General features: G+C 38.6%; 1 protein-coding gene across 2 annotated transcripts; it reads left to right on the plus strand.

Moving 5' to 3' along the window:
* Positions 1-1,369: 1,369 nt before the first annotated feature.
* ZNF326 (zinc finger protein 326) lies at positions 1,370-25,246 on the plus strand. 2 transcript variants are annotated; one of them, XM_084211340.1, is made up of 13 exons: positions 1,370-1,479; positions 1,971-2,045; positions 7,795-7,921; positions 9,970-10,375; positions 13,045-13,243; positions 14,952-14,986; positions 15,865-15,952; positions 18,201-18,315; positions 19,345-19,492; positions 19,806-19,905; positions 21,075-21,205; positions 22,105-22,200; positions 24,502-25,246. In XM_084211340.1, the coding sequence occupies exons 1-13, from the start codon at positions 1,464-1,466 to the stop codon at positions 24,661-24,663; spliced, it is 1,698 nt and encodes a 565-aa protein (XP_084067466.1). In that variant the 5' UTR covers positions 1,370-1,463; the 3' UTR covers positions 24,664-25,246. The 2 variants fall into 2 exon arrangements, with proteins under 2 accessions (XP_084067466.1, XP_084067467.1); XM_084211341.1 differs by lacking the exon at positions 1,971-2,045 and having other exon boundaries at positions 1,383-1,479.
* The last annotated feature ends 1,310 nt before the right edge of the window (positions 25,247-26,556 follow it).

A 26,556-nucleotide genomic window follows, 5' to 3' on the forward strand; every position in this document is an offset into this window, starting at 1 on the left:
GTCCATCACCGGGGCACGTCTCTGCCCCAGCGCACGGTGTCGGTGGCGGAGCAGCCCGAGGCAGGTTCCGCCGGCGGGGATGGCGGCGCGGGCACATGCGCTCGGCTCTGCTGCCCTCCAGAGCCCGGCCGCGGAACTGTGCCCGCGGGAGCCGGCTGCGGGCCGCCGGGTGGCACCGCCCGCGGGGACTCGCTCACACCGTGCGGGCTGCAGCGGAGCCGCTGCCGCTGTGCGGATGGCGGAAACTGGTACGGCCGCCCAAGAGCGAAGGAAGCGCCGATTGCCCGCAAAATCAAACCCCGTGAGAGACTGGCTGGGCTCGCTTTTACAGCCTGAAAGTTCACCCGCAGCCTGTCCTCGGAGACATTCTCCCAGGTTTTATGTACCGGATCTGCTCAGTACCATCTCATGTATTTTTTTTCTTCTTCTTTTCTCCCCCTTTCTTCTTGCTCCTTTCAGGGTTGTGTAAAGCATTAAGAAACTCTAAGGAGTGGCATACTCCTCGTGTGATCTTCACGCAGGTCGTTGAGGATTATTTTTTTCACGATCACGTGTCTGGGCGAAGTCTGTTTCTTCAAATCTTTTGGCTGCATAGAGGAGCACAGTGTTGCCTTACAACTAACCTCAAATGAGGTCTGTGTTTTACATCAGCCATTTTGAGTGTTACAGTGCAGCCTGTTACAGACACAAAATACTTTGCCTGGGGACTGATGCATCACAGATTCACTGAATCATAGAATGTTAAGGGGTTGGAAAGGATCTTAGAGATCATCTAGTCCCAACCCTACACCCCCCAAGGGCAGGGACACCTCACACTAGACAGTGTTATAATCCATGCAGTAAAGAATTTCTTTCTTAGGTAAACCGGTGGTGTTAGGTCCATCAAAGGGGGCATCACAGAGGGCTTTTCTTAAACAAACGGTTTATTCGCAAAGCCGCTTGGTTTGCGTTAGACAACAGCGGCTCACACTGGGAACTGGCCAGGTCCATGGCTAGGGCACCTCATGCCCGGGGCCGTGCAGCTGCAGGGGTGCCACCGAGGGCACTGCCTGACTTCAGCGGAGCGTACTCTGAACCACTTCACCAGGGCCCGTTGGCCGTGTGTGGGAGGGTGACGGTGTGCATGTCTCGCCACTCCTCGTCCTGCAGCGACCTCAAGCATGACAGGGCCCGCCGCCAGAACACAAAATGGCGGCTGCCAGGGCTCAAAATGGCCGCCGCGCAGCCTCCCTCGTGACCCAGCCGAGCCAGGCCCCGTGCGCGGCGCCGTGCGCGGCGGGCCGGGGCCCGCGCTCCCTGCAGGCCGGCCTAGTCACGTGACGCGTCGGCCGAGCCAATCGCCGCGCGCCGTGGCAGTGCGTGCAGCGCGCGGGTCCCGCCTCGCCTCGTTGTGGTGGAAGGCGCCATTGGGAGCCGCCGGAGCCGCCGCCACCTTCCCGCCAGCAGCGCCCGCCGCCGCCGCCATGGACTACGGGGAAGGTGAGGGCGCTCCCCCGCTGCAAGGGCAGGGCCCGGCCGCCGCCGTCGCTGCGGGGCCCGGCCGCGACTCAAAATGGCAGCGGCCGCTTTGTTACACGTAGGACGGACCCCCCCTCACCCACGTCCTCGTCCTCCTCCCCCGCCGCCACTGCCGGGCTGGGGGAGCTGCGGCGGCGGCCGGCGGCGGGAGGGCTGCGCGGGAGGAGGGCCCTCCCCGGGGGCGGCGTGGGCGGGCGGGCAGCGCGGGCGGGGGCGGCGCTCCGCGGGGCGAGGCGCCCTGGGGGCGCGGGGCGAGCGGGGGGCGAGCGGGAGGCGGCGGGTGGGGGGCGCGGGTAGAGCCGGGGGGAGCTCGGGGCGAGCTCTTTGAGGGGGTCGTGTCAGGAGCCTGGAGATCCGACAGGAGAGAGAGCCGCCTCTTGTTGCGGCTCCCTGTCTCTCCCCTCCAGCTCTTGCTAAGCACTAAGTCATTCTCACTGACCCATCCTCTCCAGCTGAAGACAGAGATTGGAGATTCCCAGATACCCCCATGCATTGTGGTGTGAACATGCCCAGTGGGTCAGTCTCAGGTATGAGCTATAAATACGTCTAACCTGTAAAAAGAGTTGGGGCTGAACAATCAGTGTTAACAAAAACAAAAAAGGAAACGGGTTTTTTAAAGTGCGTGACATGGTTTAAGTGCTCTTGTTGTTTTCTGGAGGAGTTGTAACTGTCTGGGAGTGAGACTTGATTTTCATCTTGGGCATGTCAACATGTACTGCACGTTCCAAATGAAAAATTGTGAGATAAAGGAGTGGGGATGGGGCGGGGGGTGGGGTAGAATTAGACTTTTCTTAAGATGATGCTTTTTTTTTTTACATAAACCAGTATATTCTTATAGAGTACTATTGTTATTCAAAAGAAAGGATATTTTCCTTTTTTATGGAAACCAGAACGTATAACTGCTGGGGTTTTATTTAGTTTTTGCCCCTCTAAAGTTTACTTTGACTAACAGTTTGGAAAGCCAAGGCCAAAAGCTACCTCTTTTTTTGCACTGTCAAAAATACTATGTAGATAAAACAAAATGGAGTGCACATACTTTGGTAAGATGATTAAAGTTATGAGTTTAGAAAAGACTCAAGAAATGTTTTGACATCTCTTGCCAGCATGCAAGCAAGTGTTAAAAGGATCTTAATATAAAAGCTTTACTGATACTGTATCCAAGCTGCATTTACAGATCCTGTCAAGTAAGTGCTTGCTGTTGCTTCTCTTGACACTCTTGCTGGCTGTTACATGGAAATAACACGTTGAATTACAGATGCGTCTTTGATTGCAATGTAATAATTTTTGTTACACATTTCTTGAGTCTTGGCTTTTTTTTTTCCCAATTATATTATTTTATGTTTATTCTTTTGCTTAGTAAAATTAATAAATAGTGAATAAATAAATGTATAGCCCCGTGCTTTCATCTTCTGTATTGAGTACTAATTAAATATCCACTTGATTTTTAGAATGAATGGTTATTCTTAAGTCCCAGTTTAAGTATCTTATTGGAATATTCCCTGTAACTGTTAACCAGAACTTGCTTTTCTGAGGTCTGATGACACAAATATTAAAGGGAATCCAGGCTCATTGTAGGGGAAGTAACTAATCAAATGTGTATTGTACAATTAGAGTGTTCCTTTCATGTACCTCTGTAATAATAGTTTTCTTTGTGTTAATTAAGCTTTGTGTTATTTGTAATTATTACAAAAGTTTAATTATGATGTATGCAGCTTGAAACTCACCATGACTGTTCATACTTTGTATGTATATGAGCAAGGCATGCATAAAGATTGTTTTACCCAGGTTCTATACGGGGGACTGAAGGCTGTTTTGTGGGGTTCAGAAGACAGGCAGCAGAGGGTAGATGCTGGGAATTCTCATCTTTGCCCAGTTTTCATTTGAGCTCTTGGCAAGCTTCTTCCTGTTGGAAACTTTCAGCCAGTGGGAAGCACTTTCAGTTGTGTGTCTGATGACTCCTGTAATTGCACCATTGTCCCTTCCTGACGGCTCAGTTGGAGCCCAGAGTTGACATGCTGCTTGGAATAAATTGTTACTATTGTTAGCAGAAATATTATTAAATATTCATGTTAATATTTTAGTTACTGCAGCTATTGTCCTTTTAGGCTAGAAGGGAGGATGGCCTAATGACAAGGTTGTGATGCTAACAACCTAGACATGGTGTTATGAAAATGTAATGTGCCTGGAAAAAATACTGCTCCCTATTGCACAACAGACCCTTAAGCTTCTGGTGGTCAAAATTTAGCTTTTTTAATTTATCATTTATTTTGCAAGATCTTTCTAATTTTCTTAGCATTTTCATCTGCTTCACATGGAGCACACTGCTTAAAATTATTTCTTTATGCTGTGAATGATTTCAATGTTCTCTACTCTAAAGCTTTTTCTTTTAAAATGAGTTCTTTGTACCAAGAGATTCCGAGTCTTACCTGCTGTTTGTTTACTTTATAGTCCTCTTCCTTTGGAAAATTTGATTTTTCTTTACTGGCTATTGAGATGTATTTTGCAGCTATTTTAAACAAATTCTCCACCAAATATGGCTTTTTCTTCTTTTTTTCTTTTTTTTTCTCTTTTTTTAATTAATCTGAAGAAATACATATACGTTAACATTTTAATTTTTAAATTAAACTCGTGTTTTAGTATACCATTTTTTAAATTTAGAGATAATATATTATTTTCACCTTTGATGTAGCTCTTCTCCCCTCTTTTCAATACAATCTAGAAGTTAAAAACCAGATAGAAGAACTTGCAAAGAACTATTTCCCTGCTTAAGTTCAATGGCTCATTGATCCATAGGGTATTTATGCCAGAAGCTGCAGATGCCAAAACCTGATTTATTCTGTTAATAAATTCTTTGTTTCAGATGCTTTGATGATGCCTTCATCTCAGAGGTTCATTCTCTCGTTTTTAAGCTTTAAGAGCAAATATGGACCACTGTTTTTTAATTTCTTTTTAATTGGTTTTCATAGATACACAGATTATTTCCTCAAAGGTTTCTTTGATATGCAGTTACTGTTTAAACTTAAATGAACTACTACTCCTTTGAATTTTTGGTTTAAGACACCGTAATGCAATTCCTGGTATTTTTTCTCTAGTACTTAAATACGTGTTCTCTCAATATGTGAAACAATTTCACATTTAGTCTGCACAGACAGGCAACTTCTCTATATCTCTTCTGGTGTTGACAGTGATTATTAATCAGTTACTACACTAAGGTCCTTTCTATTTTCTTTTATCTAAATGAATATTTACTGTTGTCTTGTATGTTTCCCCCTTTTTAGGATAAAGCCTGTCTGAAGAACATACTTTGAGAGGAAAGTTTAATACCTGAAGAAATACTGTACTTGTTAAGTTGAATGCAGTTTCTTTGTCATGCTCTGGGCATGAAGTATAAAATGTAGGAATCTTTGGTAAAGTTTGCAGCTGATGACTGAACCAGGAGGGCAGTGGTTGGAACGATAGGTTAACTGATCAGCAGTGTGGAACAGTGAATGAAATAGTTGGAAGGAGATTATAAGGTCGCCTTCAGTAGATCAGGTCAGAAGTGTCTGTCCTACCTCACCAATGTCCTGTATGTCACTCTCTGTTTGGAGGCATGGAACAAATAGTACAAGTACTCCTTTGGTATATTTATATGCCTTCACTGGTTTGCATCTTGAGGACTTTCCCAGTCTTAATCTGTGTTTGACATGCTTTGAATTTCTTGTCAGTTGATTTATCCAAATTCTGTCTTAAATCCCTGTTAATCATGAGTAACTTACTGCTTGTAGCTCGGTTCTGGGACTTCTATGTCTGTTTTGTGAAAAGTGTCTTGGATCCTTCTTTAGCTTGTTACTTGTAAATTTCATTTGCTCCTTCCAGTTTCTTTCTGTAAATCATTCAAGAGGTTATCCCTCTTCATGTCTTTGTACCTTTTGTATCCCGTGTTAACCATTTTCAAATGTGAGTATAGTATAATGTAGGTAAATGCAGGGCAGTGAGTCTGGAAAGGGATGAATAAATTGTTCACTGTTAGGGAGGAGATGGTGCTGGTGTCCTGAAGGCAGGGGGTTTGAGGATTTAGGGACTGGCATAGCTCTATAGCAAGACTGCTGATGTTATATAACATGAACTGAGTAAGGAGTGTTGAGCATGTGTGGATGTCAGAAATTATCTTATGATTTGAAGTTGTATTTTAGTGTTTGCTTACATGCTAAAAATTTTAGAGTAAAAATATATTTGAAAATCATGCTTTTTAGAACATTTTTTGGAAGAGTTCTTTGTACATGAAAGTTTTTGTGTTTTTCCAATACTGAACTGCTGGCATGTGCATAACATTGGTACCTACTTCCTGTGCTGTAGTAGAATTGCATTGCAGTGGCAAGGATCTTGACAAAATGTTGTGTTCTTCCTTGTTGGATGACTTGATTCAGTTGTCAACTCTTAACCTCACTGATTTTGTGCTATCTTAGGGCCTGTAGATAATAGGGAGCCAGTGAAACTAAGGTAAATTATTGGGTGCTTTCAGGTCAGGTTTGTCAGTTTTCAGAATGTCAGCGTCTTTTGCTTAGTTGTCTTGTATTAAAAAACCTAACAACCTGGATCTGAGATTAGATGATCCCATGGTCAGTCTTAATTTCTGTGAAACTGACATTTTCTGACTATCTTCTCTTTTTGCTAGTCTGCATCTTTATGTATACAGTCTTGAGGGTAATATACTGGATTAGGTGGCAGATTGTTCAGAAGCACCAGAGAGCATTAGATGTTTTTATTAGAAGCCTCATCAGTTTATTTTTGCTGTAACTGTTTGCAATTTAAGTTGATGATGGGTGGTGCTACATGATTAGTATTTTGGAACGGTTTTTTAGTGCTTTGGTTTTTGAATCTTTATTGTATGTTCAGAATATTAAAAGGTACAGTGTGACTTCTATGTTAGAAGTTTTTTTTTCTTTTCCCAGAATCGTTTTTAATTTTTTAGAAAGTGCCTATGATCATTAGAATAAAAATCAGCAGTAGATCTTTATGTGTTGGAGTCTCTGTTCAGGCATGCTAAGAATATCTGTGTAAAAGTGATACAGTTATAATATAATTTGCAGAATTTTCATTGTTGACAGATACAAGAAAATAAATCACAATGACTTGGTGCTAACAAGAACTAGGTACAAATGGGATATCATTTATATATGTATTTTCAGCACTACAGTTATTTTCATGAAATTATATGCACAGAGAGTTACTGTATTTCTTTAAATAGGACAACTTCTTATGACTTGAGGAAAGCTAATTGTCCTGGAAAAGTCAGTGGTTTACATGTGGAGATACTGAAATGTATAAAATACTCTCTCTTGTCAGAGTAAACAGCTACTTGGTTTTATTTTTATCCTTCCTGTGTTCATTGTGTATTGCTTCTCAGTGTTACTTTTTCTGTGAATCTTGACTTGCCAGATTTTCTTGGTATTACCCAAACCTTGGTGGTGGTTGGTACTGGGAAGCAGTTTTGGTCTCCAGAATGCCAGTGAAGTGTGCAGATTGTGTACATTACAGGAAGACAGTGGATCATAATCGTTATGCAGATCTGCAGCATTGTTTTAGTGCTTTGAAATTGAGTGATTATTTGCCTGGAATTTTTATGTAGAGCTTCCAGTGCTGAGGAGAAAGTTGGTTCTTTTGCCAGACTTGGTTACAAGATGCTGAGATGTCATGAAGTGACATCAGTTTGACTGAAATACCGGCACCTTAGTGCAGTTAGTGAGCTGCGGCTCAGTGCTGATTTGGGTGGATTTTTGTTTGTGTTAGATGGCAGAAAATTCTTTTTTTTGACTCTAGCCTATATACAGGGCCTGCACTGCAGCATGACATCTTGTAACCTTGACCCAGAGTCTCTCAATGAGACTGAAGGTTTCTTGGGGCATTGGATAGAGAGAGCCTCTGTGCTCTTTGTATTATGAAAGGGTTGGAAGTGGTCTTAATTCTCTACAACTTCAGACATTTTCTACATCAGGTATCTTCATTTAATTCTCTCAATTTATGACTATTTCAACTGATGGAACAATAATCCTGAGTTACCTACTATTGGAAAAAATTAGGAACTTTATTCCAGTCGAGAGGTGCTCAGATGATGACAAAGACACGTGGCTTCTCTAATCATAGTGTCAAAATTGGTTTGCAACTGTCAATTTTGTATTTTGTTTGTAAGCACCGTGGCAATGAGTAAACCTCTTACTTAAGAATTTAAACTAGATTACGTAATAAGAATTCTCACTTGCTTTCTTTATAAACATTTTTCTGCTCTTTTTTTAGACATGGACCGGGATTATGGGCATGGAGGCTATGGTGGCCCACGATCCATGGACTCTTACCTTAACCAATCCTATGGGATGGAGAGTCATGGAGGTGGAGGCGGAGGAGGTGGTGGTGGTGGTAACAGGTAAAATAATCCTTCAGTTGTCCCAAGAATCAATCAAATCCAATTTAAGTTTAAATCATTCTTCTAACTTAAGTGTTCCTGAGGCATGTTGTTATGATTTTGTATGAACACTTTCATTCTAAGTCTTCATGTTTGATAAATACTGGCAAATACTAAACTGTAAGTGCTAGATTCTTGTAATAATCAGCATTTTAGTGGAAAAGTTTGACAGCGGAACAGTGCGTCTGAATGAAAATAGCAAAAGTTTTGTTTTTCAGTATTGCCTAGCAATTTGCAGCTGATTGGCCTGACACACCATTTCTGACATAGCAGACTAGACCTAATTGGTTTACTGTTTTAGACCGAATCTATCAACATTCCGTTTTCAAGGAACATTTAGGGTATGTGTTCTTTGGTTTAAATGTGCAGTGCTCAAGTGATCTTGATATTGAATCTGAAAGTCATGTCCAGATTATTTCATTGGAAGGTACTGTTTACACTTGAAACTGTGTGCATGTTCTGGGCTGCCTTGTGGGATGGAATAGTCTAAAACTAAAAATTCTGATGCAGTGGTCTGAAAGTTGTGTATTTAATGCTAGGGTACTACTTGCTCTTTCAGATGAAAACAGTAGGGAGCAGCTTATTTGATGTAGGTCTTAAAATTGCAGTCAAAGAAGCATGCTTTTCAGAGTAGTGATTCTATCTTGGAGGAGATAAAATGTGAAGAAAACTTAGATAATCTGATGGTTTTCTTGCGTGCATCCTTGAATTTTTGTCTGGCTGTTGCCAGATTACTGTGTGGTTCCTGTCTGTAGTCACTGTGGTGCCACTGGGGAAGGACAGTGCTAAAGAGGGAGGCTGGAGAAGTGTTGTGTCTTGCTGCTCGGTTCTGTTAAGCATTTTTGTTAAGTATAACTTGTTTAATAATGAACATTAATATTGATTTATAAGTCTGAGCAGAGATTGAGGAATGAGCCGTACCTACCATATAGTAATCTGCATATGATGGAGGTTGAATGACTACTTGGACACCAAAATGTCGCTTGCTATGTAACCTAATGTTATGCATGGACTTTTTCTAGTGTCATTTTCTGTGTGTCTTGAGTCTTCTGAGATGAGCAGATTTTAAAATGAAGGCATTCAGTTTACTGTAGACACAGTTAGTAAGTTGTGTGTCTTGTAGGTTGTATTGTATCAGTTAGGGGATTGTCTTTCCCAGCTGCTCAATCACCCTGTTATAACCCTGCAGGGACACTAATGTGTTTCCCTTCCAAGCAGTTAGATATTGATTTTTAGCCTGACACTGCCCATGTCCCAGGCAAAGCAAACTCTTGATAAATTGCTGAAGACTGTAGCTCCTTGTTGCTTTACTCTGAAATTCCAAGGACTCTTTTTGTGTCCGCTGTGCATGCGTTGGGGAGGCTTTCAAAATCTTGAGTTGCTAGACCTAATGGTCTGCAAGTGAAAGATGGATACACTGAAGATCATGAACTTCTTTGATTGTGAGACTGTATTTTACAGGGAAGAAAAAATTCAGAAAGAAAAAATGTGAACAGAAGAGCATATGTATTTTTCCTTTAAAATGAGAACTGTGGGATACTTGGAACTCACAACTGTACCACTAAAAAAGCCAAAACTTTTTTTTTTTTCCTCAGTTCAGAACTAAGCTGCCTCTTAACTACTGTTTAACTGTTAGACTGTGAGGGTATGATTTTGAAGAAAGGGGAGTTTGACTAGGCTTTGAATGTCTGTAGGTGATTATTTTTGTGAGACTAGGGCTGGGCTCCAATAATGTTGTAGTAATAAATGTTGCTGAAAATTTAAGTAAACAAAGTTCAGGTATACTGAACTTTAGAATTGTTTGTAGCAAAAATGGCTCAGATAGCTTTCTGTCTGGTCATAGTGTGAATTGCCCAGCCCTAATCAAGATTAAACAATAACACAACTGTACAGATCAGTATAGTAATAAATTGATTTTAGTTGATAAATGTCAACTGCTAACTTGTCTTTTGAAATGTATAACATTAGTAAGCTTACTTTTTTTTCTCCTCACTGTGCAACTTTTCCAGGTTTGGACCTTATGAGTCTTACGACTCCGGGTCTTCTCTGGGTGGGCGAGATCTGTACAGATCTGGCTATGGTTATAATGAACCCGAACAAAGCCGCTTCGGAGGTAGTTATGGTGGTCGATTTGACAACTCCTACCGGAATAGCCTTGACTCTTTCGGAGGTAGAAACCAGGGCGGGTCTAGCTGGGAAGCACCTTACTCCCGTTCAAAATTGAGGCCTGGGTTTATGGAGGACAGAGGAAGAGAGAGTTACTCTTCCTACAGCAGTTTTTCTTCACCCCATATGAAGCCTGCACCTGTAGGCTCTCGGGGGAGAGGAACGCCTGCTTATCCTGAAAGTGGATTTGGAAGCAGAAACTATGATGCTTTTGGAGGACCATCAACAGGCAGAGGCCGAGGCCGAGGAGTAAGTACAGAATCTTTTCAGATTCTTTTCACTAGACACTCTTTTAAACCCTTTCAAGACCACTGCTTTAAAATGAATGCACTGTTCAGTACAGTGTGGGGGTTTTGTCCAAGCAAACGATCGTGGTTGACAATGTTGTTAATCCCTTTGAAGCTGTCTTCAAGTAGAACCCAGTCCCTCTTTCTGCTGAAAGTAATGAGTAATAGACTAGTTGATAAGGTTTGTTAAATCTCTCCTTTTGTTTGAAAGGTGAACATAAAAGTAGTAGGTTTGGTCTAAAAGGGATTAAAAGGACTTTCCATTTTTCCTTGTAAACACTAGCATCTCTGCTGCTGGTGGGGAAATTTTTGAATATTGTGAAAGTTGAATTCAAAGTCTTTTGAAGTTTTGAGTAGGTTAAAGGTGCAATGTATAAGCAAAAAATAAAACCCAGGTTGTGAACGCTAGAGCAGTTTTTGGTTCATGTAAAGGGAAAAGTTGAGCTAATTCTTTAATATGTTGAGTACATGTTTTATCAAACATCAAGTCTTCTTTTAAACTTAATTCTTACTCTGACTTGTTTACTGGAAGGGTGATGGGGAAGAAATGGCAAAGGTGAGTGGTTAGCAGTTACAGTGATTCTTTCTCAGAATTAAAGCATGGTTAAAGGGGCATCATCAACTTGAAATCAGGTCCTTTCACAGAACTGAAATGAATTTCCACACAGTATGCCTAGTCCTCTTACTTGTATTCATTTTGAAGATTGAGGTTCTAAGTGCTTCTCAGTGGATTCCTTTCCAGTATGGGATGTAAAAAGTATATGTCCTAGAAACAGCATGATTAACTGTATGCAAAAGAGCGATCAGTTTGAGGAAGTAATGGTTAATGTTAAGTGACCTAGGGGAAAAAAAATACAGCAGAAGAGAATAAAAAACCCTAAACCTGACAGAAATACTAACTTTAGGTTGATGGTGTCCCTTTGTTTTGGTTTTATAATCCCAATTTTGATGGTTTTTTTTAAGCACGAAATATTCAGTGAACACCTTTCTGCCTGTGCCTCTAGGTGTAACTTACCTTTTAAAATTCCTGAGCGTGCCCTATTTCTTTGGGAACTGATCTTTAAATTATACAGCTTGAAGTGTAGAGAAAAATTATTTTTTACTGGGTCTTTTATATGCTTAATATGCGTGGTGGTTTTGTTCCAGAAAGTCTACTTTGCAGCATTCTTGAGTATTGTAGTTGCCATATTCAACTTTTAGCTCAGATTTGCACATGGCTGTTAGCTAGCATGTAGCATGGTATGAGAAAAAGATTCTAATCTTCATTTCTCTGCTTGTGAAGCTGAAAATGTTACATTCTTAAGCCTTTATGCTGTTCTTTCAGAACTCATTTACATCTGAAAGCTTTGTGCAGAGTTACAACTGAGTTCTTTATTAATTTGCTTTTGAAATTTATCCTTTTAGTCTTTTATGTAATAAAGGAGAACGTAAAGGCTAGACTACTTACCGTATGTAAAATGCATTGCACCTTTAATAGGTAGATTGTCTGTTTAAAAAAACCTGACCTTGAAATTATCCAGTGTGTACTTCATGTCAAATTTCTGTCTGATGTAAATGTACATGCTAGGCAGTCTATAGCTATCTCAGCTAAATAAATTAACATGGAGATCTTGTGCATGGACTTCTGATTATGAAAAGTGCCTGTTTTGGTACATTCTGTCTGTCATTTAAAATCTGCTTTAAAAAATAATGCTTTTCTTAAAGGTTTTGAAGTTATTTTTATGTTCTTTTGACAGTGTAATACTAATTCTCTTCTCATGGAAAGAGATATATTTCTGCTTATCCAAGTCACTCATCCAGTCTGTGGGCTCTCTTCTGCCCTTATTAATCAAGTAATTAAGTTAATATTAAGAAGTATGTTAGCACTTGAAAATATCCCCTCTTCAGATTACTCATTTATTCTGTGTCTTCAGAGAGGTAACTTTCATATACAAGTATCCACAAATGACTGTACATAATTTTAGAAATAGTGGAAAGGTTTAGTCTTTCAATGAAATTTTCATTCCTATCACTGCATTGTTTATCACTCTTTCCAGGCCCAACTTAAAATTCTGGTTTTATTGAATTCAGTGGAAAGATAGATAAGAGGAAGAATGGGCTTCCTTCAATTAATCAGTATTCCACAGTGGGCAACCTTTTACTCAGTTTTCAGATCACTACTATATAATTTTGTGTAAGATGCAAAGCAAGGAAGGTTTTTTGTTGAAGTGGTTTTTATTTGGTTTTTTTTTTTTTGTTTTGTTTTTTTTAGTGTTGAAAACTGAGTTGTTAAGCTCTGGTTTTTTTGTTTTTTTTTTTATTTTCCCCAGAGGCAGATGGAATTCATTATCTAGAGAATCTGAAAAGAGGAGCCAAGATGTTAGTCTGAGATATGACAGATATGTTCATTGCCTGGACAATGGTTCTGAATAAGCAGAAACAGAGTTTATACATAAGTATTAGTTCTACCCGACAAACATCCACAAAGCCATTGCACAAACGAACATCAGACCAGGAGCTTAAGTTTCCTCCTGCATTTTGCTCTAGAACACAGATTTTAGTTAAGGTCACAGTCATACTGTACCAAGTAGTTGTTTTATTGATATTGCTTTCATATACTAATACCTTCTTCTTGATTTCACAAATTTTCAGCATATGGGAGACTTTGGCGGAATGCACAGACCTGGAATTGTCGTTGACTATCATAACAAACCCAGTCCTGCAGCAGTTGCTGCAAGAGGAATAAAAAGAAAAATGATACCACAGCCATATAACAAACCTGGTGGGACATTTATCAAGAAGCCCAAAATGACAAAGCCTATTTTGAAGCTGAGCCAGAAAAAATCACCTAGTAAGTAGCAAGTGTCAAAATTTTTAAGTTAAAATTACTGATTTTTTTATTCATTAGAAATTACTTCGTTTTAATATCGAGGAAGAGGGCTGTGTGTGCTGTTTTGTAATTCTTTGTTTTCTACATTTCAAATAGTCCACAGTGGATTTTAGGAATTTACATGTCTAACTTTCCTACAGCAAAGATAATTCACTAAATGATACTGAATATTTTGATGTGTTCAGATATGTGCCATTGAAGACTATCACGTTGAGACTTCATGATGATACTTCCTGAAGGCAAATTTTCACCACTAAAAATATGTCAGAGCTCAGATTGTCTGAAGAGACAATGCCTGACAAATACTAAAATGTGCTCTTGCATGAGCCTGGGCTCTGCTGTCCAAATTCTTTGGATATAAAAAGTAGCATCAGCTGTGGTGCAGTTAAAATAAAGATATAAGGCGTGGGTGAAGAGGAGAGGGAAAAGGAGAGAAACGACAAAAACGGTTACATAATAATTTATGAGAGGCAGAAGAGATTGCTCCCACTTGTAAATGAAATGCTCTAATGGCAAGAAGAATTGTAAATGAGATAGATAAATTAAACACAAACTGCAAACAGTATTAGTGATGCTTGGTTTCTTTAACTTTTATAAAGATATTCTACAACTCTAATATTAAATTTTTCTGTTGCACTCAAAGAGAAAAAAGTCACTAGTGAGGTTTGAATAAAGTACTCGCTTTGAGGGAATGCAAACTTGAGTATTACATGTGAACAGTGTGTACAGTAGTCAGATTTTAGTTTTTGTGCTTGTGATTTCCTAGTAATTTTGATGTGCAGTGTTTTATGTAGTTTGGTTTTAAATCACCCGTGAAAATAGTTTAAAGTTGCTGTAGCTCATAGCTTGCAAGGCAAATGCACAGACTTGGCAGAGACTTTGAGGCATAAATTCTGGTTTTGATTTCGTTATTCTGGTTACATTATTATGTATTACATAACTGTTCCCTTCACTGTAATGTCAAGAGTACTGCACCAATTCTAGGAACTGGCTGTGTAGAACACACTCCTCTGCTTTTTGTACAGGGAACTTTATTGGTGGTCTCATCAGCTTTGTTGTTAGGAAAAGGGTCTCTAAAATGCACATCCAAGTTCTTTCAGTACGTTTGTACATTCTCCTTTCTAAGCTACATTCGGGCACAACACTTATAATTTATTATTTCGTTCCCCTCACTGATTTCCACAATCCAAAGACCAATACATAATATTGGGGTTACTTTAGGAAGTGGAATATATAGTGCCTGCAAGAATGCAAGTCCTGTGGCTCTGAGATTAGGAGGAAGAAAATGTTGAATAGTTTAACACAGTTTCTGAAACTTGAACTGAAAGACCTAAGCAGTATCATGTAAAAAGTGGGAACAACTAACAGAAACTTTGATGCAGTTAGTATCTATTGTGTGAATGAAAATATACCTCAAAATTGTATTGTCCTTTCAATCTTGAAATTCTTGTTTTGGAGTTAGATATAGGTGATTGCTTCTAAAAGTGTTTAGTTTGTGTTTCTAAGGGTAACTGATTTTACATTTAACAGTATTACTAAACTATGTTAAATTGTACATGTTGACAATCTTCCCTCCATAACAAGCTGATTTTTTTCTAAATATCTTACTGTCTTAAAGTGAATTGTCAGTGACAGCACTTTTGCATTGTTTCTCATTTTATGTTAATAGACACGAAGACATCTTACCAGGATTCTGCTATAGAGGTAAAGATTCCCAGAACTGGAAAATGTTTTGATTCTTTGAGAAGTTTGCACAGTATACCTGAAGACACACAATTCTTAAGCTAGAGTTACCAAATTGAACATTAAACTAGATAAGTTTTTCTGAACATGATTTTGGGTTTTTTTCACTTTATCTAAAACTGTCTTATTTTGGTAGCAGTTGATTTTGAGTGAAAGATACAGCTTTTGCAGATAGCCTAGAAAGTGAATTTTAAGGTGTATTTGTAGACCCTTCCTGTTCGTGTAATGCACAAGAGAGCTCTCATATGAACACTTCTCATATTGCTGCAGGTAGACAGCTTGAGCTCATGCAGCTATGACCTGCTTGGGTGGGTACAAAGGAGATCACTAAACAGAAGTGAGGAGGAATGGCTAAGACGTAAGACACATCAAGGAGAGAGGGTAAATAAAAAAGGGTCAGTGTTAAAGGTACTCTGATAGGGTAGGAAGATTAGTCCCTTCCTTCAGACAGATCAGTTGCAACACTATGTAAGAATGTTACTAGTAAGCTAAGCGTGCGTCTATATATATCCTGGTTTAATGTTGCAAGACTGGAATGGCATTTCCCTTCTTTTTGAGTGAGGGTATTAACACCTTCTCAACTAAGTAAAAGTCTGGATTGGAAGTCAAAATATTTATATAGAAAACTATTTTGATTGTGAAAATAATTTAGTAAGGCATTTTGGAGAAATGCAGAGCTAGAAGTGTTTGTACATGGAGTTCCACAAGATAATTCACTTCCTTTTGTTGTCGTATTTAAAAAATAGCAGGTAACAGATCATTGGAAATAATGTAAATTACACTGCCTTTCTGGATTTAGAATATATGGCTTTTTTAATTTATGGATTTGACTTTATTAGGAAATTGAAGTCGATACAAGTGGTGCTGTTGTTATATATGAAGACTTCACAAGAGATGCTTATGATCTTGGATATCAGACTTTTGGAGGTAAGTCGGTTTGCTTTGTCAGGTAAGGTATTGTAGGTATTCTGTTTGTGAGACTTTGAGAGATTACATTTTGTAAGCCTGTATTTATGACCTCTAGTAGTTATTTGGTAGCATGGCTGCCTGTTTTTTGTTTAGAGTTTAAAAATTTAGGCAGTAGAAATATGGTTGTTTGTAATATCCATCTATAACTTAGTTGGTTTTTTCATGCTTACTGTGTCTCTGCTCTCTGATTATTTCAATAGGTTGTTGTTTGCCTTTTTTTTTTTTTTTTTTTTTTTTTTGTGGAAAAAAAAATTTGTGGTTTTCTATACTTGCTACCAATCCATTGTTTGAATGTTGTTCATCCCACTGGTTCCTCACCCATATCCTATTATTTGTCCCACTAGCTGATCAACCTCACCCTTAAACCCTAGGTGAGACACTTTTAATAAAGTGGATTCAGTTATCTTGGAGAGCTGCTGTCAGGAATGCGGGGTCTATTTCATGTACAGTTTTAATGAAACAGGTTTATTATTAGTTTACAAAAATCAGTTCAAGTGTGTATTAACTGTTGTGATTCCAGACACATAGAAAAAGAAATCCAGTGATGAGGCTGAAATTACTTTTAGTCCCCCTTTCCTTGTATGCTGCCCTATTGAATATGGCGTAGTTTCATTTGAGGGCAAGGATGGCTGAAAATTTGCAGCCAAATGAGTGTTTCTTTTCTGGAAGTAATAGTAATTATTTTGAGTTTATTTTTGAATTGTTTGACTTTCTTTTTATTTTAAAAGTTTGCATAAGTGCACTGAAGGAAAGAGGGAGTTTCTAGTTTCTATATAGATTCAGGTCTTCATTCCCCAGCTTCTCACAGGACAGGAACTTCAATTTATGAGCTTGAGGGTCAAAATAGAGGCCATTTCACACCACAGAATATCATATCAGATGGTTTACAGAATATCATATCAGATGGTTTTTACAGCAGTAAAACAAGTGGTCCTTTGAATATTTCCAGGGTTAGTGGTAATGCACTAAATGAAATTTTAATTCTGAGATCTATATGGAAGTTGCCTCTGTGGGTAGTTTGTTTTCAATTTGATTTTTTTTTTAAATAAATTCTTGTCCATGAGACTTTCTCCTCTCTGGATCACAGTAAATTTTGAAACTCTTGCTGCAAAATGATAAACCTTGGGATAATCAGGAGCTGTTAGTCATGAAGATGTTTTCCGTATTCAGTGACACTTCTTGATCCACAGAGTGTTTTGCAGTCTTGGTGTTTGTGCATGATGCTGTTATATGTTCCTTTCTGTTGCTCTTTGGGTGGAGGTAGATTTCCTGGAGGCTGACCTCTCTTCAAAGGTAGAACTGTAAAAGAAAATTAAGTGATCTTCTTATTTTTGGTCTAAAACTACCCACTGGATAATATTCTAATTGTTTCTCTTTGTCCATAGACTACTAAAGCAGACAAACATAAGTGCACTTATGCAAAAAGTTAATGTCCTTGGAAGTATTAAATGTTGTAGAACTAGATTCTATTCATTTACTCATTGACACTTTTACTTACATGCCAGGTGGTAATTTAATCAAGTTCTTCTCTGAAGGTCTGCTTGGGTACTTGGTTGTGTGGTGAATCTCTGTCCTTGTCTCTCCCTCCCCCCTGCCCCCATTAACTGGTTTATTTCTTTGGCTGAAAATCTTTGGAATATTTTTTCTGTGAAACCAAGTGAAGTCTAGTGGGTAAAAATAATGAAGTTGTTGAATTTCAGTTTAGGTACCATACCTTGAAGCAACACTGTCTGGTCTCATTTATGAGAATCTTTGATTTCACCTTGGGGGACTGCCTTCTCAGTAGAAGAGACAGCCTTTAGATGATTTCCTTTTATGTAAGGGGACTGTAGCAGTGGTGCTCTAAAAACATGGGAGAGTTTTAATGTGTTTTTCTCTATGTATTTCCAGTTACCTTTTTCAGGTCACTTATTGAAGAGGCCTTTAATACCTAGGTACAACAGGGAGGAGTTGCTTTAACTCAGAATTTCTTTTATGAGTGTAAAACCTTAGCTGCAGAGCTGAAAGCAAATGATTAAATTGATTGTCTGTAGAGGGGGAAAACAAAGCAAAACTTTCAGAACGTTTAAGAAAGCCATCAACCCATGTTGTTACAGGGACTTTCTCTGCATTTTGAAGTGTTTGTGGAGGAGACAGGGAAAACAGGTACTTCTGCTGTTGTGTGTTTGTTTAAATTTGGTTTTTAATCCTTCAATTATATGTTAAGATGGCAAAGGAGAAGTTAAAAGTGAGGAAGAAGAGAAGCGGAGGATTGAGGCCAGAAGAGAGAAGCAAAGGCGTAGAAGAGAAAAAAACAGTGAAAAATATGGTGATGGATACAGGTTTGTGCTGTGTTGTGTACAGTGTTTTTCTTGCCCTTCATGCCTCTCTAAGAACATGCCCTTTTTTTTCCATTGGATTGATTTTAGGAAAATAAAATGCAAGAAAGAAATGAGGGAAAGACCTCCTTCCACACCCCTCAACTTCCCCCGCTCCCCAGCAAAAGCAAAAAGCTAACCCAAGTAAAGAAAAAAATCCTCAAGCCAAAACCTGGCACCCAAATTCAGTGGCTTAGAAGACTGGGTGTTTCATTGGACCACTGTTGTATCAGAAAATCCACAATTTATTAACCCCTTTTACCCCACAAGTGCATCAGTGCACACTTGAGAAGCAGATTAGAATGGTACTGCTTTTGAAATATATGTTCATGTTGACTTAAAAAGCTGTTAGAAATTGGTTTTATTCCAGTTTTATATATGTGTGAATATATGTATCTGTGGTCAGCTGTTTTGTAGCAAAAATAAGTATATAGGTTTGTAACTTTCTTGGTCTTGCCCAGTGGCTGCGCTGTACAAAACTGTTCAATGTGAGTGCACTGTGTGGTCCTAGCTAGTGATTAGTGACTTTTCCTCAGTGTACTGAGGAGTTTATATTTACTTATAAAGATTATATAGCTTTTGTATGGAAAACGAGCTTTAAATGAATTCTTCTAATTACTTATAATTAGGAATTCATGGCCTGGCTGGACTATATGAGTGTGTGCCTACTAGATGTACTACAAAATGTGACAGGAAGTAGAGAGCTGCAATAGATGAAGTCACAGAATAATGTGGCTTTTAAATGCCTGGCTTCCGATTTCAGTAGTTTTTGTCTCCTAAATAGATAATTTGTTACTCTGACACTGGCCTGATTTATATTTGATTCATGTAGCACTTCCCCTTCATAATGGAAAAGCTCTAGGTTTTTTTTCTTTCTTTTTCACTTAGGCTGCTTCAAAGAATGCTTTTCCTGTTCTGTTTCTGATTGGGTTTGTCAAGTGTCATTGTTTTGAGGAGTTTTAATCGTAATATTTAATGTATTTCTCTTGATAGAATGGCATTTACTTGCTCATTTTGCAAGTTTCGAACATTTGAAGAAAAAGAAATTGAGTCACATTTGGAGAGTGCAGCTCACCAGGAGACGTTGGATCATATCCAGAAGCAAACAAAATTTGACAAAGTAGTGATGGAATTTCTTCATGTAAGACAGCTGTTTTTGATCTGTATAATATTTCTATATTAGAATATAGTTACAATTTACCATTTATTTTCAAAATACGCTTTACTTACCATTAATCATTTTGTGGATGACTTTTGGTGCAGCACATACTACTGCAAGTTCAAGCAAATGAAGCGGATTCAAAGCCTCTTTAAGTACTGTTACTTTTACAGTTTAAAGTAGTGCCTTAAGAACTAATAGCAGTTATGTACTGTTGAATTTTTAAAATCTGGGTTAATACTGAAATGCTAACAGTTTTGCATCATACGTATTTACAATTTTTTTCCCTTTGTAGGAGTGTATGGTGAATAAATTCAAGAAGACAGCAATGCGTAAGCAGCAGACAAGTAACCAAACGGAGAATTCCCAAGCTGCTGAAAAAGATATAATGGAAGGTGAGTAATTTGGAGCTCTCCTGGTCTTTTTTTCCTTTCATTCTTTGAATTTGATAAAATGGATAAAACCTGTTAGTTTTCACGTCTTTTCTGTACCTGGTTGAGACTCCTTGCTCCGTTTCTGATCCCCATGTGAAATGTAAGCCCAGCAGGAGATGGCCATCCTTGTTTGTTGGGTGTCCAGGTAGCCTGGTCAGAAGGTGAGAGCATTGTGCTGGGTACCTGACAAACGATTCTGTGAGCTTTGCCACAGTCTCTTTCAGTATAAGGCATGAGGACTGACAGCGGATGGATGCAGTAGACTGAAAGAGAGTGTAAAAAAGCAATAAGGTGACAGTGGTCAAATACAAGGATTTGGAAAAGTGCAAATAGAAGAATTGCTGTGGTTTGGAGGGACAGTGCCAAAAGGAGGAGTCGGAGCATTTTTTGGTTACCCAAGATGCATCTCAGCCTGGAATTTTTTTCCCCTTGGCCGCCCTACAGGCAGTTTTCTGGAGCAGTTAATGTGTCCCTGCTTTGTTGTGCCATATCCTCCCTTCTGCTTGAGGGATTTCAGAATATGGGCTATAACCAAACAAGACGTATTTATTTTAGGCAATAACTATTGCAGTATTACCTAATTTGAACTTAAATACTAGAAGCTACTTAAAAAGGAATGTAGGCAACATCTTAACAATCCCACAAATTGTTTCGTACTTTCCTTAAGTACTGGAGGGCCTGTTTTCCTTTGTGATGAGAATGTTGTTACCAAGCTAATACTTAAAATTGCAAGAAGTATTGGAGGGAGGGCAAGGAAGTAAATTAGTTTTTATAAGGGGTGAAATAGGTGCAGTTACTTCAGTCAAGCTTTGTTTGCTGTATCAAAATGTGTATTTTTAAGGATATTGGCTATTGTTGATTGAAAATCCATGCCATTTTTGTACTTTGCCTGGGTCTCATGTGTAGTCTGTGAAAAGGTGGAGTATTGAAGTGAAAAACTTCCTCTTCCAAAATTGCCCTCAGAGAGCCTAATTTTGATCCCTGAATTTAGGTGAATATTCCTCAGTGGTTCAGTTTGACATGTTTATCTGACAGCTCTTAATTTTTGAGTAAAAAACAAACAGGCTGCTTTTCCAGTTGCCTCAAGTAACACATTTTGTGATAATGATTTGTTGCATCTTCTTTGGCAGGGGTTACAGCTGATGACCATATGATGAAAGTTGAGACTGTTCACTGCAGTGCTTGCAGTGTCTATGTTCCTGCATTGCACAGTTCTGTTCAGCAGCACTTAAAATCTCCTGATCACACAAAAGGAAAACAAGTAAGATATGACGTATTATTAAAAAAATAAGTGAAAAGTGTTACAGTTCTCGTGCAAGTAATTTCTAAGTTCTTGTTGATGTGTCTTGTTCTCTTGGAAGCTGTAATGTCCTTACTGCACTTTGTAAGTTTAACACCTCACGAAGTAGCCAGCACTTAAGCACCCCAGCTAATGAAATATTGGTGTGCTTAATAGCTGCCAGTAGAAAATCATGAGAGTTACTAGAAATCACTTCTACATTTGATGAGGATTTGCTTTACAGAGTTTAAGTATTGGAAACATTTTGCTACTTAGATTGAAAAGCAAAACGCATGTGTTTCTAGCAAGATAGACATACTGTACTTTTTCTTGGCCATTATCTTTTTAATTTGAAGACAACTGAGAGCAGTTTAGAATTAGCAGTTGTGTTGTATTTGTCCCTGTTAAAATTTATAGTGATAAACTTTAGGGCTGGTAGAAGGGTTGAAAGAGTAGCCATGAGCATGATAGTAAGCAAGATTGTCAAAGTTATGGGTTTTTTTCATATGAGCTTCTGTGATTGTGGAATGTTGTAGAATGTTTTGAGTTGGAAGGGACAATGAAAATGAGCAGGATCACCTTCAACAATGTTAGACTGTGATGGAGAAGCCTGGATGTTGTCTGTAGATGAGAACAGATGGCAGGTTGTAGTCCCTTATATAAGCAAGTTACATGTTTTGATCAAGCTAAAGCAACAAGCTATAAACACAACTAAACCTAATTGGTTAGGTTTATGTGGTTTGGACTTACATACTAAGAACAAGCAGTTCACAGTATCATATGTTCATTATTTTATTTACAGAAACTGACCGTGAATTCAAATTCATGTGACAGTTGTTATAGGAATGTGATGATTATTCACTGTCAAATTTGTTTCCTAGGCCTACAGAGAACAAATAAAAAGGGAGAGTGTTCTTACTGCCACCAGCATCTTGAATAATCCTATAGTCAAGGCACGATATGAGCTGTATGTGAAGGTAAGATGCAGTTGGAAATAAAATAATTGTTTGCCATTTTCTCCATGTTGCTAGAGTTTAACCTCAGTCCTCGGTCTTTTAGCTCACAGATTTTATATACTTTTAATGTATCTTACCAGTCAAAAATCATTGTCTCAGATAAATTATTTTGCAGCAAAAATTACCACCTTCAGATTCATCAGCTTTTGGTTGTCATTTAAAACTTGTATCTAGGCAATTTTTAATTGGATTCGCTAATGAAAAAAAACAAAAACCAGAACAAACTTCAGGCAAACATCAGCAGTGTGTTTATATGTAATGATAACTGCAGAGCACAAAACACAAATTATTACTCCCATTTTTACATTTAGAAGCAAAAGCTCCAGCCTGCGGGTTTGTACTGAAGGATAGTGTGCACCCCACTCAGCTACTTTTTACTCTGTAGAATTTGTAGGGTTCATGACAAAAACAAAAGCTTGGAACAGTAGTTGATGAGATGAGAGAATTTAAAAGGCATGGAAGCCTATGTTGTAGATCTGTGGCATGAGAAACAGGTGAATTCATTTTAGCAAAATGGAGAGTTTTTTTTCTGTTGGTCAACTTACTTTGCTAAGTGACTCTGTAATACTGTTGTTAGCTATTTCTGGATTACCTTTATGTGGTTTATGATTCTGCCTGTGCCATAACAATAGGACTCTTTCAGACAAAGCAGTACTGTCTTTTGGAAATATGGCAAGGTATAAGCCAGTGCCCAAGTTAATTGTGATTTAAGATGTCAAATTAGTTGTGTCCTGAAAAATTATGTATGGATGGGTGGGAATCAGTTTCGGACAACTGTTGTGTATCTGTTAAGGAAAGGTTGCAAATGGCCAGATAGCAGAGCCTGGAATATCTGCTGGTCTTTCCCGCCACCTCTTCTCAGTTCCTTATGCCTGGTATGCCTTGTCCAATACAGCCCCCTAGCGAGAGGCTGCTAAAAGGGAGAATGGCAAATTTCCATTCATCAGTTCTAAAACTGAGGAGAGAAAAATGTGCAAGATGCCATTACAAGGAGACCACTGACATTTTCACAAAGCCTGGCGCTGGTGTTTTTTGTGGTGGACTGAACTTAACACACTTTCACCAGGACCTGCTCAATGAGATGTATCTGCCTCCTGGTTGTGCAAATCTCTTTCATCTGTATTCAAATTTATAATAAACTGAGACTGAAGTAGTTCAGTTTTCTTATACAGCATGTGATGGAGCAGAGCACTCATGCATTTGGGACCTGCAGTCTTCCAGGAGAAACATGGTCTCAATTCTGCTTTCTTTGGGTTAAATCTAAATCTGAATTTAAAATTCCTCTTGATTTTTAGAATAATACTGAAACCAAGTTTTTGTTTTATGGCATTTGCTGAATATTTTTATAGCTGTCAAATATTTTAGTAGCCACCTGGAAGACTCTACCTGAGAAGTCTAACTGGTGTGGAGAAAAAGGACAAGGGACATAGCATTCAATTTTTTTTTTGTATCTTGTTTTAAATAATGCTCTTAAAATCCTAGTCCTGGTGCAGTTGGTGGTTGGTGTCATATGTTCAGATCAGACTTGATTTATCAGATGTATGAACATGAAATGAGGTTTAGCCAAGAAACTCCTAATAGTTCTTGCTGTTATTATTCATTGGTTATTCACAGTTCTTAAGTAGATGAAGAGAGGAAGGCAGAGGTATGGCAGGCTGAGCAGTTTTATGAAATGGTGAAAATATGAAGCCAGAATGCCAGTGTGTTTAAAGTACTGAGAAAAGTGGTAATTTTTCTAGGTTGACAATGGAATGAATTTCAGGATAGTCATTCTAGTAAATTCTAGATTTTTTCATTTTTTGAGGAGTTGACCTTTTTCATAGAATTATTCAGAGTGCATGACGACTGTTAATAAGGAAAAGCAGAACAAAACACTGCTGCTCCCATTTGGTTTTATTTGGGGATAAAAAGGAAGCAGCTGTAGTTCTTAATTAAAGCATGTTGAAACTTAAGCATGTAATTTTGATTTCTGAATGTTGAAGTGAAATCTGTGTTTACCATACTTGGCTTTTTCTCAGTGCCATTTCCACTGTCATTGAAAGAGTTTCTTGGGATCCCAATTTCCCATGTGCATAAAGATGTGGTGTTGCTAGTTTTAAATTCAACGTGTTTTGATTTTCTTGCTTAAAACCCACAACTATTAAAAAGCTGTATAAAATAATGCAGCATTTCTTAGTGGCTGCCCCTTTCATTCACTGAAATGAGTATGATTTTATATTTGAAATAAATATCAACGTGTTTGTTTTCAATCTTCTACTTCAGGGTGAAAATCCTTTTGAAATTAATGATCAGGCTCAGGAGCAGCAAACGGAAGAAGAAGAAAAAGCTGATGAGCCAGCTGAGGGGGAGGAGGAGGAGGAAGAAGAGGAGGAGGAAACTGAAGAACAAACTGACTTCACTTTAGACCACACTGAAGATAACTAAGTGCAAGAAAATGAATTAGTGGGGACAAATCAGCTTTTTATTTCTGCTCTAAAGTTGCTCGGACTTTTTAATAGTCTCAAACGGATCTGAAGGTTCCCCACCATATGCATGCATTCCATTCCATGGAGAACTTGTTTATATAATTCCTCTGTGTTCCTGATTTTGTTAAAATGAAATTAAGACTATTTTAGTTGAGCTTTTTATAGAAAACTGACTGTTAAAGCTGATCAAAACATTGTGTTGTATATTTTTTTAAGCATCCTATTTTTTTGGTGTGTGTACTGAAAGTTGGATAGAATAACTTCTGGTCTAATCAGTTGAAAAGGAGGGCGGGTCTGTGGGGTAAATATTTTAAAAGCTTTATGGTGTAAGCTTATAAATACTTACCTCATAGTACAGGATGAGTAACTTCAAAAATTGTGCTGTTGAGTGTGGCTGTTTGGGGGACTGCATTGCACTCTGTATAATAGAGTACGTGTTTATAATATGCCTTGTAGCTTTTTGTGATAAGATGTACCAGTTTGTAGCAATAAAATACGTAAGAGATATTACTGTTTTAAATGTCTGTAGTTTTAAGTATTTCAAAAATTTCCCCATGCTGACTACTAAACTGGTTTCAAATTAAATCTTGATTGATACTATCATTGAAGTTTGTAGTTGCATCTTAAGTGACTCATTTATTGCTGAGTTTTTATATATTCAGACTCTGCCTGCCAGGACAGGTAAGTACTTGGGCCCTCATAGTGTGCCTGGGGGAAGTGTGCTTTCTGTGTGTTTACATGTGCTGTACTCTTGTCTATCTTAGGAATTAACAGCATGAGTTGTATAACTTTTTAGGGTCTTGAGTGGAATCAGTAGAAGAGGTTTGGTGCCTCTTATCTGAATAGTCATAATGGTATGGAATGTTTCAGGTGGTGATTTGCATTACACAGAAGTTTTGACTTGCATGATGATACTAGTGCTATTTTTATTCCTGCTGGAAACATCCTGATGCACTTTTACTCTTTCGTAGGACTGAATGGTGTTCTTGGTTTATAGTTGTGCTGAAGAGTACATACAACTTGTCTCACATTCTGCCTACCTCAGGAGCTAGAACTTCAATCTTTTTGCTCTGCAAAATGTTGACAAATGCTATGTGGAGTTTTGTTTGTGTTTGTTTTCTTTGGGGTTGAACTTGGAAGGTAGCCAGTAGAGTGGTAAGAAATATGGGCCCTAATCCTTGCAATTTGCTCACAGGGAATAATTGCCCATATATGCAAGCTCTTATGTGTATTGCAGCCAAAATGCACTAGGGTTTTTCCTGCAATTATTTTTTGCTACATAGTACAGCTAGGATGATTAGTATCATACTTGTGTAATGCTTGGCTTGACTTCATGCTGTGTGAACGATTGAAATCTCAAAACAAGCCTGTAGATTCTCTTGCTTTGCTTTTCCTGTTTTTGTTACAGCTAAGAATGGGAAAGATATGGAGGCTTACCATCTTCATTCCTATTTACCCTGGACATCTTCCTTGTGGACTCTAGAACATGTGTTCCAAACTGTTGCTGTGTCTGTAGAGTGAAATCAGTTTTCAGCTTGCTGAATAGAAGCTTTACACTTTCTTGTTGTCTATCAGACTTTTACAAAAAAATGAAGCTTTTTTTAAAATTTATTTTTCAGCTTCTAGAATGTCTTCTGCTCTAAGTAGCCCTAAAATAGAGGATCCAGAGCTTTTCTTCAGTTGGTTATCCTACTAACTGAAGTCCTCCCCCACTCAGATTTCTAAGATAGTAGAGAGAAACTTTATTGTAAGGAATGGCCGTAGCAAGCAGGGAGTTGGATCCTCTCCTACCCTTGCTAAATCCCACATCTTTTTGAGTGAAAAGCCAGCAGTGAAGTCTGCTAAAATCTGA

This window comes from Fringilla coelebs, assembly GCF_963513975.1.
Source record: "Fringilla coelebs genome assembly, chromosome: 9".
NCBI classification, from domain to species: Eukaryota; Metazoa; Chordata; class Aves; order Passeriformes; family Fringillidae; genus Fringilla; species Fringilla coelebs.